The 14,280-nt window shown below is 39.2% G+C and overlaps 1 protein-coding gene across 2 annotated transcripts in view; it reads left to right on the forward strand.

The window, feature by feature from the left end:
- MTX3 (metaxin 3) overlaps window positions 1-14,280 on the forward strand; it is a 190,628-nt gene that overhangs the window by 96,815 nt on the left and 79,533 nt on the right. For both annotated transcript variants that reach the window (XM_053701359.1, XM_053701358.1), the window contains exon 5: window positions 5,914-6,096. In XM_053701359.1, the coding sequence (XP_053557334.1) occupies window positions 5,914-6,096 (183 nt within the window). The remainder of the gene's footprint in view (window positions 1-5,913; window positions 6,097-14,280) is intronic.

Consider the following 14,280-nt stretch of genomic DNA (forward strand, 5'->3'; position numbering starts at 1 on the left):
AGCTCTGCTGGGTGATCCTCTTGCACTTCCTGTTGGGGAGGAGTTAATATCCCAGAAGTAATGATGACCCGTGGACTGACCACACTACAGGAGAAAGGAATTTATCAGGTAAGCATAAATTTTGTTATGTGGACGATATTTTAATTCAGGCGTCGACTTATCATCTGACGAAATCTCATACAGACACAGTGTTGTCCTTTCTGAGAACTCACGGATGGAAGGTGAACCTAGAAAAGAGTTCACTAGTTCCACGGACAAGGGTTCCCTTCTTGGGAACTCTGATAGACTCTATAGACATGAAAATATTTCTGACGGAGATCAGAAAATAAAAAATTCTAAATACTTGTCGAGCCCTTCAGTCCAATCCTCGGCCATCAGTAGCTTAGTGTATGGAGGTAATTGGATTAATGGTAGCGGCAATGGACATCATTCCGTTTGCTCGTTTTCATCTCAGACCACTGCAGCTGTTCATGCTCAGACAGTGGAATGGGGACTATGCAAATTTATCTCCTCAGATAAATCTGGATCAAGAGACCAGAGACTCTCTTCTTTGGTGGTTGTCACCGGATCATCTGTCCCAGGGGACGTGTTTCCACAGACCCTCGTGGGTGATAGTGACAACGGACACCAGCCTACTGGGCTGGGGTGCAGTCTGGAATTCCCTGAAGGCTCAGGGTGTATGGACTCAGGTGGAGTCTCTACTTCCAATCAATATTCTGGAATTGAGAGCAATATTCAATGCGCTTCAGGCGTGGCCTCAGTTGGCTTTGGCCAAATTCCTCAGATTCCAGTCAGACAATATCACGACTGTGGCTTAAATCAATCATCAGGGGGGAACGAGGAGTTCCTTGGCGATGATAGAAGTATCCAAGATAATTTGATGGGCGGAGGCCCACTCTTGTTATCTGTCGGCAATATACATCCCAGGAGTAGAGAACTGGGAAGCGGATTTTCTAAGTCGACAGACTTTTCATCCGGGGGAGTGGGAACTCCACCCGGAGGTGTTTGCCTCACTGATTCTCCGATGGGGCAGACCGGAATTGGATCTGATGGCATCTCGACAGAACGCCAAGCTTCCAAGATACGGATCCAGGTTGAGGGATCCTCAGGCCGAACTGATAGATGCCTTGGCAGTGCCTTGGTTGTTCAGCCTAGCTTATGTGTTTCCACCGTTTCCTCTCCTTCCATGCGTGATTGCTCGGATCAAACAGAAGAGAGCTTCAGTAATTCTGATCGCGCCTGTGTGGCCACGCAGGACTTGGTATGCGGATCTAGTGGCCATGTCTGCTCTGCCACCGTGGAAACATCCATTGAGACAGGACCTTCTCATTCAAGGACCTTTCCAACATCCAAATCTAAATTCTCTGCAGCTGACTGCTTGGAGATTGAACGCTTGATTTTATCTAAGCGGGGATTCTCAGATTCGGTCATTGATACTTTGATACAGGCACGTAAGCTTGTCACTAGAAAAATCTATCATAAGATATGCCGTAAATATCTTTTTTGGTGTGAATCCAAGGACTACTCATGGAGAAAAGTTAGGATTCCCAGGATTCTGTCTTTTCTCCAAGAAGGATTGGAGAAAGGGTTATCAGCGAGTTCCTTAAAGGGACAGATTTCTGCTTTGTCGATTTTGCTACACAAACGTTTGGCAGATGTTCCAGATGTTCAGTCTTTTTGTCAGGCTCTAACCAGAATTAAGCCTGTATTTAGACCAATTGCTCCGCCCTGGAGTTTGAATTTAGTTTTTAATGTTCTTCAAGGGGTTCCGTTTGAACCTTTGCATTCCATAGATATTAAGCTGTTATCTTGGAAAGTTTTGTTTTTGGTTGCTATTTCTTCTGCTAGTAGAGTTTTCAGCATTACAATGTGATTCACCTTATCTTATCTTCCATTCTGATAAGGTGGTTTTACGTACCAAACCTGGTTTCCTCCCTAAGGTTGTTTCTAATAAGAATATTAATCAGGAAAGTCTAAATAAAATTCCTATCATTAACTAAATTATTCCTATTTAAAACTAAATACTTACCTATAAAATAAACCCTAAGCTAGCTACAATATAACTAATAGTTACATTGTAGCTAGCTTAGGGTTTATTTTTATTTTACAGGCAAGTTTGTATTTATTTTAACTAGGTAGAATAGTTATTAAATAGTTATTAACTATTTAATAACTACCTATCTAAAATAAATACAAAAGTACCTGTAAAATAAAACCTAACCTAAGTTACACTAACACCTAACACTACACTATAATTAAATAAATTAACTAAATTAACAACAATTGAATTAAATTAGCTAAAGTACAAAAAAAACAACACTAAATTACAGAAAATAATAAACAAATTACAAGATATTTAAACTAATTACACCTAATCTAATAGCCCTATCAAAATAAAAAAAAGCCCCCCCAAAATAAAAAAAAAAACCCTAGCCTAAACTAAACTACCAATAGCCCTTAATAGGGCCTTTTGCGGGGCATTGCCCCAAAGTAATCAGCTCTTTTACCTGAAAAAAAATACAAACAACCCCCCCAACAGTAAAACCCACCACCCACACAACCAACCCCCCAAATAAAATACTAGCTAAAAAAACCTAAGCTCCCCATTTGGATGAGCATTGCCCTTAAAAGGGCAGTTAGCTCTTTTGCAACCCAAAGTCCCTAACCTAAAAATAAAACTCACCCAATACACCCTTAAAAAAACCTAACACTAACCCCCTGAAGATCGACTTACCGGGAGAAGTCTTCATCCAAGCCGGGCCGAAGTGGTCCTCCAGACGGCATCTTCTATCTTCATCCATCCGGCGCGGAGCTGGTCCATCTTCAAGACATCCGGCACGGAGCATCCTCTTCCAACGAAGTCTTCTTACAAAATGACGGTTCCTTTAAGTGACGTCATCCAAGATGGCGTCCCTTAGATTCCGATTGGCTGATAGAATTCTATCAGCCAATCAGAATTAAGGTAGAAAAAATAGGATTGGAACAGCCAATAGAATGCGAACTCAATCCTATTGGCTGATTAGATCAGCCAATAGGATTGAAGTTCAATACTATTGGCTGATTGCATCAGCCAATAGGATTTTTTCTACCTTAATTCCGATTGGCTGATAGAGTTCTATCAGCCAGTCGGAATCTAAGGGACGCCATCTTGGATGACGTCACTTAAAGGAACCGTCATTTAGTAAGAAGATTTCGTTGGAAGAGGATGCTCCGTGCTGGATGGCTTGAAGATGGACCCGCTCCGTGCCGGATGGATAAAGATAGAAGATGCCGTCTGGATGAAGACTTCTGCCCGTCTGGAGGACCACTTTGCCCGGCTTGGATGAAGACTTCTCCCGGCTTCATTGAGGACTTCGGCCCGCTTGGATGAAGACTTCTCCCGGTAAGTCGATCTTCATGGGGTTAGTGTTGGGTTTTTTTAAGGGTGTATTGGGTGGGTTTTATTTTTATGTTAGGGACTTTTGGCTTGCAAAAGAGCTAACTGCCCTTTTAAGGGCAATGCCCATCCAAATGCCCTTTTCAGGGCATTGGGGAGCTTAGGTTTTTTTAGTTAGTATTTTATTTGGGGGGTTGGTTGTGTGGGTGGTAGGTTTTACTGTTGGGGGGTTGTTTGTATTTTTATTTATTTTTTTCAGGAAAAGAGCTGATTACTTTGGGGCAATGCCCCGCAAAAGGCCCTTTTAAGGGCTATTGGTAGTTTAGTTTAGGCTAGGGTTTTGTTTTTTTTTGGGCGGGGGGGGCTTTTTTATTTTGATAGGGCTATTAGATTAGGTGTAATTAGTTTAAATTATCTTGTAATTTGTTTAATATTTTCTGTAATTTAGTGTTTGTTTTTTTGTACTTTAGCTAATTTAATTTAATTGATTTAATTGTTGTTAATTTAGTTAATTTATTTAATTATAGCGTAGTGTTAGGTGTTAGTGTAACTTAGGTTAGGTTTTATTTTACAGGTACTTTTTGTATTTATTTTAGCTAGGTAGTTATTAAATAGTTAATAACTATTCTACCTAGTTAAAATAAATACAAATTTGCCTGTAAAATAAAAATAAATCATAAGCTAGCTACAATGTAACTATTAGTTATATTGTAGCTATCTTAGGGTTTATTTTATAGGTATTTAGTTTTAAATAGGAATAATTTAGTTAATGATAGGAATTTTATTTAGACTTATTTAAATTATATTCAAGTTAGGGGGTGTTAGGGTTAGACTTAGATTTAGGGGTTAATAACTTTAATATAGTGGCAGCAATGTTGGGGGCAGCAGATTAGGGGTTAATAAATGTAGGTATGTGGCGTCGATGTTAGGGACGGCAGATTAAGGCTTAATAATATTTAACTATTGTTTGCGAGGCGGGAGTTCGGCGGTTTAGGGGTTAATATGTTATAGTGGCGGCGACGTTGGGGGTGGTAGATTAGGGGTTAATAAATATAATGTAGGTGTCAGCGATGTTGGGGGCAGCAGATTAGGGGTTCATAAATATAATGTAGGTGGCGGCGGTGTCTGGAGCGGCAGATTAGGGGTTAATAAATATAATGCAGGTGGCGGCAATGTCGGGGGTGGCAGATTAGGGTTAATAAGTGTAGGTAGGTGGCGGCGACATTGGAGGCGGCAGATTAGGGGTTAATAAATATAATGTAGGTGTCAGCGATGTTGGGGGCAGCAGATTAGGGGTTCATAAATATAATGTAGGTGGCGGCGATGTCCGGAGCGGCAGATTAGGGGTTAATAAATATAATGTAGGTGTCAGCGATGTTGGGGGCAGCAGATTAGGGGTTCATAAATATAATGTAGGTGGCGGCGATGTCCGGAGCGGCAGATTAGGGGTTAATAAATATAATGCAGATGTCGGGGGTGGCAGATTAGGGTTAATAAGTGTAAGATTAGGGGTGTTTAGACTCGGGGTTCATGTTAGGGTGTTAGGTGTAGACATAACTTTTGTTTCCCCATAGGAATCAATAAGACTGCATTAAGGAGTTTTATGCTGCTTTTTTGCAGGTGTTAGACTTTTTCTCAGCCGGCTCTCCCTGTTGATTCCTATGGGGAAATCGTGCACGAGCACGTACGACCAGCTCACCGCTGACTTAAGCAGCGCTGGTATTGGAGTGCGGTAATGAGCTAAATGTTGCTCAACGCTCACTTCTTGCCTTTTAAAGGGATAGTCAACACCAGAATTTTTGTTGTTTAAAAAGAAAGATAATCCCTTTATTACCCATTCCCCAGTTTTGCATAACCAACACAGTTATAATAATACACGTTTTACCTCTGTAATTATCTTGTATCTAAGCTTATGCTGACTGCCCCCTTATTTCATTTCTTTTGACAGACATGCGGTTTAGCCAATCAGTGCTCAGTCTTTGGTCACTTTACGTGCATGAGCTCAATGTTAGCTATATGAAACATGTGAACTAATGCCCTCTAGTGGTCAAAATGTATTCAGATTAGAAGCAGTCTTCAAGGTCTAAGAAATTAGCATATGAACCTCCTAGTTTTAGCTTTCAACTAAGAATACCAAGAGAACAAAGCAAAATTGGTGATAAAAGTAAATTGGGAAGTTGTTTAAAATTGCATTTCCTATTTAAAACATGAAAGTTTTTTTGGGACTTGACTGTCCCTTTAACGACGGGTTTCTGAAAACTCGTAATACCAGCGCTGCATGTAAGTGAGCGGTGAGCAAAATTTAGCTCATTACCGCACTCCAATACCAGCGCTGCTTGTTTTGTAACTATTTGATATAATTGTTGATGTTATTTGTGTAATAATTATTGCTAATGCCTTTTCTGAGAAATAATAACACATCTCCAGTTACTAAGTGATTACAGAGTTCAGGGAATGACCTTTTATGCACATACTGAAAGTTCACGTTGATATACCATTTGCACTAATATTGCCATCGTCATATTTTTTTTTTACAGCTACATACATTTTGGGTTGATACAGAAAATTATTCTAATGTGACAAGACCATGGTATGCCTCGCGGACTCCATTCCCACTAAATTATTACCTTCCTGGAAAGCTATCTCGAGAAGCAGTGAACAGAATTCTGGTCACAAAGGGGCAGCCACCTTTATGCAGTTTAAATGAAGTGGAAGCTCAGGTAAATAAACGTGTGTACTTTATCTAAAATATACAAAATATTTTCTCTTTTTAGCACCAGGTTTGTCAAATTCTGGTGCATTTAGCTTTTATTCGAGTATCCCAATTCCTGCTATATAAGGTGTCTTATAGAATAAGTGCTGAACATGTAAGAATTGTGAATTATCTATGATATGCTAGTTAGGATCATGTTTTGTATCGGCAACATATTTATGTAATGGGTATGTAATTTAAATTGTTGTCTAAACATTTAAAAAAAAAAAAAAAAAAAAAAGAGGTGCACTTTATGCGCACGGTCATCTTTATTATTGTTTTGGAAAGCTTTGTGAGTAAATTTGGATAGTGGTTTCCCAGTTTCATTTTACAACTTGTCTACTGCACAGAAAGATTAATATATTTTCTATAAAAGTCTCTGCTTTTGTTTTTTTCTTATTTATTCTTAGACTATTGTATATCTCCAACTGCTGTTATTGAGTCCTTTAAACCTGGTCTCATTTCCAATTATTAAATCAGTTATTGTTAGGAGCCCTATGGAATTATTATCCTTCTGGAGATTGTTATTTATGAACTTCAAAGGCACACCTGGATTACTGGAAAAAGTCATTTTTAATTTTATTCCCTATCAGTCTCACTTTGCTTAAAAAATAGCTCCATTACACATGTGGTCGGTAGTTAAATTATTATCTGCCTTTAAAGGCATAGACCTAGATTTGGAGTTTGGCGTTAGCCGTGAAAACCAGCGTTAGAGGCTCCTAACGCTGGTTTTAGGCTACCGCCGGTATTTGGAGTCACTCAAAATAGGGTCTAACGCTCACTTTTCATCCGCAACTTTTCCATACCGCAGATCCCCTTACGTCAATTGCGTATCCTATTTTTTCAATGGGATTTTTCTAACTCCGGTATTTAGAGTCGTGTCTGAAGTGAGCGTTAGAAATCTAACTCCAGCCGCAGGAAAAAAGTCAGTAGTTAAGAGCTTTCTGGGCTAACGCCGGTTTATAAAGCTCTTAACTACTGTACTCTAAAGTACACTAACACCCATAAACTACCTATGTACCCCTAAACCGAGGTCCCCCCACATCGCCGACACTCGAATAATTTTTTTTAACCCCTAATCTGCCGACCGCCACCTACGTTATCCTTATGTACCCCTAATCTGCTGCCCCTAACACCGCCGACCCCTGTATTATATTTATTAACCCCTAACCTGCCCCCCACAACGTCGCAGCCAGCTACCTACAATAATTAACCCCTAATCTGCCGACTGCAAAGCGCCTCTACTTAAGTTATCCTTATGTACCCCTAATCTGCTGCCCCTAACACCGCCGACCCCTATATTATATTTATTAACCCCTAATCTGCCCCCTCAACGTCGCCTCCACCTGCCTACACTTATTAACCCCTAATCTGCCGACCGGACCTGAGCGCTACTATAATAAAGTTATTAACCCCTAATCCGCCTCACTAACCCTATCATAAATAGTATTAACCCCTAATCTGCCCTCCCTAACATCGCCGACACCTAACTTCAAACATTAACCCCTAATCTGCCGACTGGAGCTCACCGCTATTCTAATAAATGTATTAACCCCTAAAGCTAAGTCTAACCCTAACACTAACACCCCCCTAAGTTAAATATAATTTAAATCTAACGAAATTAATTAACTCTTATTAAATAAATTATTCCTATTTAAAGCTAAATACTTACCTGTAAAATAAATCCTAATATAGCTACAATATAAATTATAATTATATTATAGCTATTTTAGGATTTATATTTATTTTACAGGTAACTTTGTATTTATTTTAACCAGGTACAATAGCTATTAAATAGTTAAGAACTATTTAATAGCTAAAATAGTTAAAATAATTACAAATTTACCTGTAAAAGAAATCCTAACCTAAGTTACAATTAAACCTAACACTAGACTATCAATAAATTAATTAAATAAACTACCTACAATTAACCTAACACTACACTATCAATAAATTAATTAAATGCAATTGCTACAAATAAATACAATTAAATAAACTAGCTAAAGTACAAAAAATAAAAAAGAACTAAGTTACAAAAAATAAAAAAATATTTACAAACATAAGAAAAATATTACAACAATTTTAAACTAATTACACCTACTCTAAGCCCCCAAAATAAAAAAATGCCCTACCCTATTCTAAATTACTAAAGTTCAAAGCTCTTTTACCTTACCAGCCCTGAACAGAGCCCTTTGCCGGGGCATGCCCCAAGAAATACAGCTCTTTTGCCTGTAAAAAAAAACATACAATACCCAAGCCCCCCAACATTACAACCCACCACCCACATACCCCTAATCTAACCCAAACCCCCTTAAATAAACCTAACACTAAGCCCCTGAAGATCATCCTACCTTGTCTTCACCTCACCGGGTATCACACCGATCCGTCCAGAAGAGCTCCTCCGATGTCCTGATCCAAGCCCAAGCGGGGGGCTGAAGAGGTCCATGATCCGGCTGAAGTCTTCATCCAAGCGGGGCAGAAGAGGTCTTCCATCCGATTGAAGTCTTCATCCAAGCGGCATCCATCCGGAGCGAAGCGGCAGCATCCTGAAGACCTCCACCGCGGAACATCCATCCTGGCCGACGACTGAACGACGAATGACGGTTCCTTTAAATGACGTCATCCAAGATGGCGTCCCTCGAATTTCGATTGGCTGATAGGAATTAAGGTAGGAATATTCTGATTGGCTGATGGAATCAGCCAATCAGAATCAAGTTCAATCCGATTGGCTGATCCAATCAGCCAATCAGATTGAGCTTGCATTCTATTGGCTGATCGGAACAGCCAATAGAATGCGAGCTCAATCTGATTGGCTGATCGCACAGTATTCATAGTAGATGGGGCCATTTCTACTCTGGCTAAGAGAACTACGATCCCTATAGAGGATAGCTGCTCCTTTAAGGATCCCATGTACAAAAAGCTGGAAGCTTAGTTGAAGAAGATGTATGTTCATCAAGGTCTTCAATGGCAACCTGCAGTTTGTATTGCCACAGTAGCAAGTGCGGCATCTTATTGGTGCGACGCCTAATCAATTTTAGTAGAGACTCTGTTGGAGGAGAAACAAGATAGGATTAAGGCTCTTAAACTAGCTAATTCCTTTATATCTGACATGCAAGTTGTTAGACTGGGAGCCAAGATGTCTGGCTTTACTGTCCTAGCCCGCAGGGCATTGTGGCTAAAATCTTGGTCAGCTGATGTTTCTTCTAAGTCAAAGCTTCTGACACTTCCTTACAAGGATAAGACTTTGTTCGGGCCTGGTCTGGGAGAAATATTTTCTGATATTACAGGTGGAAAAGGGTCTTTTCTACCACAAGACAAGAAGAACAGACTCAAAGGAAAGTCAAAGTATTTTTTGTTCCTTTCGTAACTTCAAACAAAAGTCTTCCTCTCCCAAGCAGGAGCAGTCAAAGTCTTCTTGGAAGCCCAATCAGTCTTGGAATTAGGGGAAGCAATCAAAGAAACCCTCAGCTGAGTCTAAGTCTGCATCAAGGGTCGGCCCCCGATCCGGGATCGGATCAAGTTGGGGGCAGACTTTCCCTGTTTTGTCAAGCATGGAGACGAGATATCCCAGATCTTTGGGCTGTGGACTTAGTATCTCAGGGTTACAAAATAGAATTCAAAACTTTCCCTCCCAGGGGCAGATTCCACCTCACAAGATTATCTGCATACCAGGTAAAAAGAGAGGCATTCTTGAACTGCGTTCAGGACCTTTCCTCCCTGGAAGTAATTGTTCCAGTACCAGTAAGGGAACAGGGTCTAGGATTCTATTCAAATCTTGAAAGAAAGAACAAGATAAACGATGGCACTACTAGTGTTGTTGCCTAAAAACCTATATCAATTTTAGGTCCAGTACTACTGTTTAGTGGACTGTATCTAGGTATAACATAAGGCAGGTGCTGTACACAAGGAGAGACTAATTACACAAGAAACCAGTGAATCACTGGAGAGTATGTACATACATAGCACTCAACAACACTCAAATTGAATCAGTACAATATTACCAGTGGAGAAAGGATATATTGATTGACTTCCGGATTGCCAAGGTTAAAACTTAACTTTTATTAATTATAAAAAAGAAATAGAAACATAAAAACACAATGTTGTACCGTCCTGTACAACTCAATCAATGCTTTGCTATGTAGTCAGTGGTATTGGAATCATGTCCCAGACTAGTAATATTGTAACACACTGGCACTGTAATGTTCACTACTGGAGTAAGTGGACTACTCATAGTGTATATTCCCGGGGTTGGGAGGTGTACTGGCCACAATATTAGGCTCACATGAAGTGGTGCACCCACTGCTCCTAAATCAGAAAGAGTAATAATTATATGCAATAGGAGTGCAGAGTCATATTCAGAAATTGCTCTTGTTAATATGTACTGACTACCAGAGACCAGTACCTTATCTTTCATGCGGATAAGGTGGTTCTCCGTATTAAATACGGGTTTCTTCCTATAGTGGTTTCGGATAGAAATATTAATCAGGAAATTGTTGTTCCTTCTCTCTGTCCCAATCCTTCTCATAAAGAATGTCTGTTGCACAACTTGGATGTTGTGCATGCTCTAAAATTCTACCTTCAGGCAACAAAGGATTGAGAAGTATGATTATGTTTTGCTTATGAGACTGCTGGATAGCAGCCTCCTGAGAGAATTACAGCTCATTCCACTAGAGATGTCTCCTCTTCTTGGGCTTTCAAAAATGAAGCTTCTGTGGAACAGATTTGCAAGGCTGCAACTTGGTCCTCTCTGCATACTTTTTACAAATTTTGATACTTTTGCCTCGGCCAAGGCCTCTTCAGAGAAAGGTTCTTCAACTGGTGGTGCCTTCTGTTTAGGTATGCTTGTCTTGTTCTCCCTCCCTATTCATTCTGTGTCCTCTAGCTTGGGTATTGGTTCCCACTAGTAATTGGAATGACGTTGTGGACTCTCCATATCTTAGGAAAGAAAACAAAATGTATGCTTACCTGATAAATTTATTTCTTTCTGTATATGGAGAATCCATGACCCCCACCCTTTATTAAGACGGTTATTTTTGACTAAACCTCAGGCACCTCTATACCATTGTGTTATTCCTTTTCCATTTCCCTTCAGTCGAATGACTGGGGATTATGGGTAGGGGAGTGGCACCTAACAGCTTTTCTGTGGTGCTCTTTTTACGTCTCCTGCTGGCCAGGAGTGATATTCCCACTAGTAATAGGAATGGCGTTGTGGACTCCATATCCGGAAAGAAAGAATTTTATCAGGTAAGTATGAATTTTGTTTTTACGCCTATTATCTAAGCTAAGGAGCCGGCCCATTTTTTAGTTCAGCACCCTAAATAGCACTTGCTGATTGGTGGGTATTTTTAGCCACCAATCAGCAAGCGCAACCCAGGTGCGTAACCAAAACTGGGCCAGCTCCTAAGTTTACATTCTTGCTTTTCAAATAAAGATAGAAAGAAAACAAAGAAAAGTTGATAATAGGAGTAAATTAGAAAGTTGCTTAAAGTTGCCTGAATCATGAAAGAAAAACGTTGTGTTTAGTATCTCTTTTAGACAGATGCAAGTTAGTTTTAGCTTCTTGCAATTGGGACAAACAAGTTGATAGGTTGTTGCTCTTTAACCACAGGTGAAATGATGCCTGTGAGCTAGGTTGGAGTGCCTGGATTAATGACCCGTCACTAGCTCACTCTGCTCTCATTACTCCAGTTTGGGCTCTGCTGTAGCAGCAGCGGGAAAGGTAGAGGAACTCCCAAAGTGTGTTCAGCAATGTTCTCTGACGCCTGCAGTCACCATGTAAAGCACAGTTCAAATCACTGTACCTTCTAAAAAGAAAAGTAGATACAACTTAATCATGCAGGAAACAATCTAATGACTCGGCAGTGCAGTGAAAGCTCAATATGGGATTTTCTAGAACAGTTATTTTGTGTAACAATAAAAACAGATGAACTGTACTGTTTGCCAGTTATCCATAAGGCAATTCTGCAGTGTTTCAAGACTAACTTAAAGGGACAGTGTAGTCAAAATTAAACTTTCGTGATTCCGATAGGAAATGCAATTTTAAACAACTTTCCAATTCACTTTTATCATCAACTTTGCTTTGTTTTCTTTGTATTCCTTGTTGAAAGCTAAACCTAGGTAGGCTCATATGCACATTTCTAAACCCTTGAAGGCCTTCCCTTATTTTAATGCATTTGGCAGTTTTTCACAGGTAGAGGGCGTAAGTTCATGTGTGCCATACAGATAACATTGTGACCATGCCTGTGGAATTACAAATGAGAGGGCACTGATTGGCTAAATGCAAGTCTGTCAAAAGAACTGAAATAAAGGGGCAGTCTGCAGAGGCTTAGATACAAGGTAATCAGAGTTAAAAACTATATTAACTGTGTTGGTTATGCAAAACAGGGGAATGAGTATTTAAAGGGTTATCTATCTTTTTAAACAATAACAATTCTGGAGTAGACTGTCCCTTTAATTTTAAGAGCATTGAGATATTCTATCTTTCAAAGAGATTGGGAGCTAAGTCAAAGCCATTTTAGTAACAGCATGGCAGACGCAGTGGACCCTCTTTTTCAAATGATTATTCTCTAAAACTTTCTTCTTCTAATACTATTGATTTCAGCAAAAAATGAAGACAGTAATAGCAATTTTGATATTTAGCTAAGGCAATCATTTTTTTGCTGCCAGATAAAACAGCATAACCTAAGACAAATAACGCATTTGGCAGAATCTGAATCTTTCAAGGTTATTTTTTTTAATTCTTGGAATTCAGAAGACAAGTAGCTGTAAATATTTTGTTCTAATCATATTGTAGGTATTGCAAAGGGAAATTATTTAGAACAAAGTGTTCATATCCTAAGATGCCTTAAAATACATCTCATGATGGGAATAGCTACATGTTGGGTCATGGGTATTACAGCATCTTCATTTGTTAAAGGGACATAACAGACTTTTCTGTCGTCTTGCAATAAATTAATATATCAGTTGGGTATGAAAGTTTTCAATTGTTTTTTTAGTGGTCAAACTCCACCTGTCGCTTGCCTTATTTGGAGGGGCTAAGCTCAAATTGTTACTGGAATAGACCCCTTGCCCCTGTAATTTTATTAGCAGAAGTTTCATCTTTTTGCACTGCCTTATCTAATAATGTTGATTTAGACCATTTAAGAACTGATATATTGTATGGATTAGGCTTGGGAAGTCTGCAGTGTACATTTCCAATTCTCACAATTGCAAAACCCACAATTTTCTAAGTTAAATGATATGAAAAGGAGGCAAAATAAACTAATTATAAATACAAAAGTCTTGCTGTGTACAGAGTTTTAAATATAGCAAACCAATATTTCTTGCTCATGATAATAATTTGATTTTGATGAAAATATGACCAGAAATCATGTTAATAAAAAAAAGAATTTGTCATAGGAAATGTCTTCTGAGGTCTTCAAAGTATGATAGACAATTTGTCTAATACAACTATTAACATTGGACTCCACTTATCGAAAGCTAGCATGTCCATAATAAATGAGCCATTCATGCCCAGAAGCCCAAGAGAAGAACAGAATACTGGGCATTATTCTTTCCTTTCTGCCTGTCTGGAGGCAAAATGGAGGTTCTTAGAGGTGCTGTTTTTTTAAGACATATACATTTTAGATGGCAGATTATGTTTTTTGAGCAACAAAAATTCAAGTCTTTACCACTGTTATCTAAAGTTGATGTGTAAAGTTCATATCCTACACTTATGAAGCATTGCATGATTAATCACTTTTGAAAAAACCAATATGGTGAAACATGTTAAGGGGGTTAGAGGGTAATTGGGTGCCCTTTTTAAAAGTACTCTGGTTTTCTATGTTGGAGCATTATTAAGCCCAATTTTTTATACCGTATTAGGCGGCTTTCATGTAAGCCACATATCAGGTCTGACAGGGATCAGTAATATAATAGGTGCAACACGTGCACAGGGGTTCTAGTTAGAGCGTTATCCTAACGTTTTCCATGTTGGAGCATTATTAAGTTCAAATTTATATACCACATTAGGCGGCTTTCATGTAAGCCACATATCAGGTCTGACAGGGATCAGTAATATAATGGGTGCAACACATGCACAGGGGCTCTTGTTAGAGCGTTATTCTAACATAATCATATGAGAATTAAATAAGCGGACTCCATTAACCTCAGA

Source organism: Bombina bombina, chromosome 2, assembly GCF_027579735.1.
Source record: "Bombina bombina isolate aBomBom1 chromosome 2, aBomBom1.pri, whole genome shotgun sequence".
Lineage (NCBI taxonomy): Eukaryota > Metazoa > Chordata > Amphibia > Anura > Bombinatoridae > Bombina > Bombina bombina.